Source organism: Podarcis muralis, chromosome 5 (genome assembly GCF_964188315.1).
Source record: "Podarcis muralis chromosome 5, rPodMur119.hap1.1, whole genome shotgun sequence".
Taxonomy (NCBI): Eukaryota; Metazoa; Chordata; class Lepidosauria; order Squamata; family Lacertidae; genus Podarcis; species Podarcis muralis.
In genome coordinates, this window is record NC_135659.1 from 97,171,305 (window position 1) to 97,178,242 (window position 6,938).

Consider the following 6,938-nt stretch of genomic DNA (forward strand, 5'->3'; position numbering starts at 1 on the left):
GAACAGACTCAGACCACTCCACTTGCGGAGGCTCCACTCACAGCAGCGGATCCAGGGGAGTTGGTTCCAACGCCACCTAGGGTCGCACCACAGCCTCAGCGAGAACTGTGTGGCCCTCCGGACTTGGCTACCAGTCCCCGGCGGTCTGGCAGAGTTTCCAAGCGCCCAACTCATTTAAAGGACTATGTTGTTGGACAGGTATCACTGTTGGTCTAAGTATGGGAAATGTAACCGATATGCTTTTGTGCCTAATTGAACCATTACGCGTAGTGCTGTATGTAAGGAAACCATTACGATTGTAACTAACGCCTTATCTCGGTGGGGAGGGGTGTTATGTAGTGTAGTTTCACCCTGGGCCAACAGGGGGATACTGTATATAGTTTTCACTCAGGTCTGTAGATAGTTTTCACTCAGGTCCGCGGCAGTTATTTTAGGCGGGAACTCTGGGCTGTTGTGGTTACAATGTGACAGCCGGCTGCCTATAAATACAGGCCGGCTGAGCTGTTCACTGTCAGTTCTATTCCAGCTTACCATAATAAAGAGCTACTTGAAGAGATCGCTGTGCCGGCTGCTATGTCAACCCACGACTTAACAGTCCCTTCCAACTCTATGCCCACATCATTTTGTGGTCTTCCCTCTTTTTCTGCTTTTAGATGTGGCAGACATTCTGTGTTGTGCCTCCTTCCCTCCCTGCACCCAGGCAGCCATTTTGTGACTGGTGCCCGCAGCACAATCTCAGAATTCCAAAATGGCCCCCTGGCACCCCAAAGGATTTCCCTTTGGATTGGGGATGGGCCGTATCCCGCAGGGAATGACAGGTGATGTCACGCTTTCCCCCGCAGCCACGCCATCCCAGCCATCTATTGAGGGTCCCGCGAGCAGAGTGTTATCTGGGACCTCGGCGAATTTCACCTGCACGTCGGATGGATTCTCCCCCCGAGCCATCAAAGTCACTTGGCTGAAAGACAACACCAGGATCGTGTCCCCAGAGCCCACCGTTCTGCCAGAAGGAGACAGCATCTCCTACCAAGCGCTGAGCAAGGCACAGGTGCCACTCACAAGAGATGATGTGAAGTCCCAGCTCATCTGCCAGATTGAACACGAGACCTTGCAGAGTCCCCTGCGGGAGTTTTTCAAACTTCGAGATATCCTACGAGGTACAGAGACTGGTGGGGTCTGGCTGTGGGGTGGCGGATCATTGCATTTGATGGGGCAGCTGAGGTATCATGGTGTTTCTCACCTGCCTTCTGAGCAGCGAGCGTCACTGCTGGTTCCTGAGAGGGAGGGGGGAGGGAACAAGCAGAGCTTTTTTTCCAGCCGGAAATCACTGGAACTCTGTTCTGGCACCATTGCCAGAATGGTGGGCACCATTGCCATTATAAAAGAACAAGGCATCGCACAGATGTTGCTAACCCAGAGATGGAGAGAAAACAAGGTCCCTACCAGAGAAGAATGTCAAACTAAACTGCTGGATTATGCCGAAATGGCAAAACTGGCCAGAAAGCTCAGGGATCAAGAAGTCCAAAACGTCAACAAAGAATGGGGGAAATTTATCATTTATCTTGTAAGCAGATGAAAACATTAGCAGAATCGCAGTAACACTTGTAATGTAGCAAGTACTATGGAGATAATGGAGTAATAGAACGTATTTTTCGCTCCATAAGAAGCACTTTTTTCCTCCTAAAAATTAAGGGGAAATGTCTGTGCATCTTATGGAGCGAATGTGTGGTCGGTCGCTGGCTCTTGCTCAGGCCTCCACTGCTGAATGTTCTGCAGACGGAGGCTGTTTGTTTCCCCAGCGACATGTGACTGGCTGATTAGATTATCTGTCTGGAAACTGTAGAAATGGCTCCCTTTCCTTTCCTAAAGAAGCCGCAGAACTGTGAGTTGAACCCCATAAAAACAGGATTTTTTCCCCTTTGCAAAGTAAGCTCAACAACTTTCAGCTGACCCTCAAAAAAGGGGGACTTTTCCCCTTTGCAAAAGAAGCTGCACAACTGTGAGCTGATCCCCCCAAAAACGGGGTTTTCCCCCTTTTCTCCTCTAAAAACTAGGTGCGTCTTATAGTCAGGTGCGTCTTATGGAGCGAAAAATACAGTAAAACATGGATTCTTGAATAATATGCAGTTGGAAAGGTTAACAATAATTGGACCTATGGAGGGGAAGGTGGGAAGTCCAGAGATTGGGAGGAATCTACAAATGTGGATATGTACGGTTGTCATTTTTAGACTTGTAAAATCAAATGAAAATTATTTCAAAAAATATACAGTGGTGCCTCGCAAGACGAAATTAATTCGTTCCGCAAGTCTCTTCGTCTTGCGGTTTTTTCGTCTTGCGATGCACGGTTTCCCATAGGAATGCATTGAAAATCAATTAATGCGTTCCTAGGGAAACCGCCTTCAGACCAGGTCCGGGGACAGTCTGTCCCCGGACCTCTTCTGAAGGCTGGGGGGGGGACAAGGGCTTTTCTTCCCACCCCCAGCATTTTAAAAAACCCTGGGACAGCGGAGGACTTCTCCGCTGTCCGGGGCGATCTTAAAATGCTGGCGGGCGGCATTTTAAAATCGCCCCGGACAGCGGAGGACTTCTCCGCTGTCCGGGGCAATTTAAAAGCCCCTGGGAAGGCAGGCAGGGGGGACAAAGACTTTCGCCCCCTGCCCGCCTTCAGAAGGTGTTCCCGCCCCCCCTCCCCGCTTCGGAACAGCGTTCCGAAGTGGGGTGGCTGGGGCAGGTCTTCCCGCCCCCCCCCCCCGCTTCGGAACAGCGTTCCGAAGTGGGGCGGCTGGGGCAGGTGTCCCCGCCCCCCCCCTCCCCGCTTCGGAACAGCGTTCCGAAGTGGGGCGGCTGGGGCAGGTGATCCCGCCCCCCCTCCCCGCTTCGGAACAGCGTTCCGAAGTGGGGCGGCTGGGGCAGGTCTTCCCGCCCCCCCTCCCCGCTTCGGAACAGCGTTCCGAAGTGGGGCGGCTGGGGCAGGTGTCCCCGCCCCCCCTCCCCGCTTCGGAACAGCGTTCCGAAGTGGGGCGGCTGGGGCAGGTGTCCCCGCCCCCCCTCCCCGCTTCGGAACAGCGTTCCGAAGTGGGGCGGCTGGGGCAGGTGATCCCGCCCCCCCTCCCCGCTTCGGAACAGCGTTCCGAAGTGGGGCGGCTGGGGCAGGTGATCCCGCCCCCCCTCCCCGCTCCGGAACAGCGTTCCGAAGTGGGGCGGCTGGGGCAGGTCTTCCCGCCCCCCCTCCCCGCTTCGGAACAGCGTTCCGAAGTGGGGCGGCTGGGGCAGGTGATCCCGCCCCCCCCTTCGGAACAGCGTTTTAAAATGCTGGGGGTCGGGAGCGAAGCGCTGCCGACCCCCAGCATTTTAAAATCTCCCCGTGTCCCGGGGAGATTTAAAAATGCTGGGGGTCGGCAGCGCTTCGCTCCCGACCCCCAGCATTTTAAAACCTTCCCGGGACACGGGGAGATTTTAAAATGCTGGGGGTCGGCAGCGCTTCCCTCCCGACCCCCAGCATTTTAAAATCTCCTCGGGACAGAGACTTCTCTGCTGTCCCTTGGAGATTTTAAAATGCTGGGGTCGGCAGCGAACGCTTCGCTCCCGACCCCCAGCATTTTAAAACCTCCCCTGGACACGGGGAGATTTTAAAATGCTGGGGGTCGGCAGCGCTTCCCTCCCGACCCCCAGCATTTTAAAATCTCCTCGGGACAGAGACTTCTCTGCTGTCCCTTGGAGATTTTAAAATGCTGGGGGTCGGCAGCGAACGCTTCGCTCCCGCCCGCCAGCATTTTAAGATCGCCCGGGGCAGGCGGGGGGAAGGCAGGCGGGGGGGGCAAAGACTTTTGCCCCCCGCCGGCCTTCAGAAGAGGTCCTCTTCTGAAGGCCGGCTGTGGGCGAAAGTCTTTGCTCCCGACCGCCAGCATTTCCCTATGGGCTTTCGTCTTGCGATGCAAGCCCATAGGGAAATTCGTCTTGCGAAGCGCCTCCAAAACAGAAAACCCTTTCGTCTTGCGGGTTTTCCGTCTTGCGAGGCATTCGTCTTGCGGGGCACCACTGTATATAAAAGAACAAGGCAGGTGCTCATGGTGCTCATGCAGGTGGAGCCAATCCTGCACTCCTGCTGCCACGCAGCACCTCTCCCCTGCGCCATGCGCTTCTGCCTCTCCACAACCGGTCGCAGTGCTCAGTGTTCAGAAGGCAGATCAGCAATGCTTCCCCTTCTGCATTGCTACCAAGCGCAAGGATGGGGAAGGGGCTGCAGATCTGGGGTGCCAGGGAGAAGAAATTGGGAGAGGGGTTTAACGCTCTGGGGTCTTTGGGGAGAAAGGGCAGGAGATCAGTTGAACTAATAAATTAATCTCCACTATGCATTGCCGTGCTTCCAAAGGCTGATCCAACAAGGGTGTTTAAGAGTCTACTAAGACTTTGAGCAAGATTTGAAAAAGGGGCAGAGTGGAGGCTAAGATCCAGCTTCTCATCTGTGGCTTGATTTGCTTTCCTTGGTAGAGTTGAGAATAGCATATCCAGGTGTAACTTGGAGGGTTTTAGTACGTATGAATGGGTTCTCCTGGCTTACCAAGGACTTGGAGTTGATTGGCCAGGAGACTTGGAGACCCCCGGTGGACTTTCTTGCCAAAGGGATTTCTCCATGACTTCAGCATGCAGAGATGAGCCTTTTCTCTAAAGGAGAGGTGGCAACTTTGAGCCAAGCTATACATTAGACACAGACACCTGCTGGTCCCTTTGCTGGAGAAGCTCCATTGGAGGGGGACAAATGGGAAGCGGCAGGTGCCCCTTCTGCCTCCACTATACTGCTTCTTTGCTCTCAATTGCTGCAAGAAAAAAATTGCCACTGGTACATAAGAAGCATTAACTTTAGCCCTTAGGTGCATTAATTTAAAGGGGGGAAGCATTTCCTGCTACTAAGATGGAAGCCAAGATGCAGCCACACACCAGTTTTGAAGGAGATCAGATGTGTCTTTGATGCTTGTCCAGTCTCCACAGTCCACATGCCCACCAGCGTCCATCCAAGAACAACTGATAATGAAATCTGAGAGGAGCCCTGTACTCCGAGTAGACCCATGGATAAAAGGGACCAAAGTTTTCCCATGTCCATTAATTTCAGTGGGTCTACTCTAACATTGGATACAACCCGATAGGATCAAAGGGCAAAATTTTGAACTGATGGGGTTAGGAAGCTGCTTTTGAGGAATATCTGTCCCTTCCCCCTTATACTGCAAATCAAAACCACACAGGCCATAAGGGGAGCCTGGCTGCAGGATCAGACCAAAGACCCACCACATCCAGAATTCTCTTTCCTTAGGAGCCAACCCAGTACCCCAGTGGGAAGCCCACAAGCTGGACATGAGGACAACAGCCCTCTCCCCACTTGAGATTCCCAGCCTCTGGTTATTCAGAGACCTACTTCCTCCAAGAGGGATGGGAGAACAAAGCCATTGTGACTTGTCACCATTGGTGGTCTTGTGCTCCATGAGTTTGTCTAACTCCCTTTCAAAGCCATCCAAGTTGGTGACCGTCAGTTCCCTTGCAGATATGAATTCCATCGTTTACAGGCTATGTGGAGAAGGACTTTCTTTTATGGGTCCTGAATATTCCAATATTCTGCTTCACTGGTTGTCCCCAAGTTCTGGTGTTAGGAGATGATATCCACCTCTACCAGGAATGCAATTCTAGCCCGCACTGGAGTCTGGCAACCACTTCCCCTCAGGGGTATTGAGGTCCTCATTCTGATTTCTTTGCCTTTGTCCACACAGTTCCACCCAGAGTGAAGCTGGAAGCCAACCCAGCCAACCCCATCCCGCTGAACGAATCGGTGACCTTCAGCTGCAGCGCAGAAGGGTTTTACCCAGAAGACACAACCATGGCCTTGACTCTGAACAGCAGCCTGAGTGAAACAGGAACGGCTGAGCCCATGGCCCAGAACAGGGATGGGACATTCACCCTCAGAAGCTCCCTGAAGCTGAATGCCACGGAAGAAAGGAACCAGTCTGCATTTACTTGCCTGGTTACGCAAAACTCTCAGCCTGTAGCAACTGAAACGTCAGTGCTGAACATCAGGGTGCCGAATGAAGGAAGTGAAAGCGTCACTATGGAGCCAGGTAAATGTGGGTCCTGACACCATATTTTTGTGGGTTTTGGCCCCCACCCCTCAATCCATGTTTTTTTTTTTTTTGTCAACACGTATATCTGTCTGTGTGCTGGTCTTCTTATCTTCAGAACACTTCACACCTAAAGGTGAGGATCTACAGCTCATCGGAAGAGCAACCATGTTCCATGCAGTAAGGTAAAGGGACCCCTGACCATTAGGTCCAGTCATGACTGACTCTGGGGTTGCGGCGCTCATCTCGCTTTACTGGCCGAGGGAGCCAGCATACAGCTTCCAGGTCAGGTGGCCAGCATGACTAAGCTGCTTCTGGCGAACCAGAGCAGCGCACGGAAACGCCGTTTACCTTCCCGACGGAGTGGTACCTATTTATCTACTCGCACTTTGGCGTGCTTTCGAACTGCTAGATTGGTAGGAGCAGGGACCGAGCAACGGGAGCTCACCCCGTCGCGGGGATTCAAACCGCTGACCTTCTGATCAGCAAGTCCTAGGCTCTGTGGTTTAACCCACAGCGCCACCCGCGTCCCTTTGTTCCATGCAATAGTTCCCAGGAAAAAGGCTTCCGCCCAAGACCCTGGAGAGGCCCTGCTAGTTAGTGTAGACCAGATATGGGCGCTGGTTGGTCCTCCAGAGCTTGCTGAACTACAGCTCCCATCAGCCCCTGCGAACATGACTAATGGTGGGGGGTGATGGGAGTTGAAATTCAGCCATGTTTGGAGGGCCAAAGGTGCTTCCTGCTTGGTATAGATCAAAGGATCCCTACATAGTGCTTCATGGTATGCCCACCTTGATGCCCAATAAGACTCACTTGCCTCTTCTCATTTTAGAG

The 6,938-nt window shown here is 53.1% G+C and overlaps 1 protein-coding gene across 1 annotated transcript in view; it reads left to right on the forward strand.

Moving 5' to 3' along the window:
• Nucleotides 1–6,125, forward strand: part of LOC114599953 (signal-regulatory protein beta-1-like) — a 28,823-nt gene extending 22,698 nt beyond the window's left edge. Inside the window, exons 6-7 of the mRNA XM_077929520.1 lie at nt 843–1,157; nt 5,760–6,125. Coding sequence (XP_077785646.1) covers nt 843–1,157; nt 5,760–6,121 — 677 coding nt within the window. The 3' untranslated portion in view covers nt 6,122–6,125. The remainder of the gene's footprint in view (nt 1–842; nt 1,158–5,759) is intronic.
• Nucleotides 6,126–6,938: the final 813 nt, after the last annotated feature.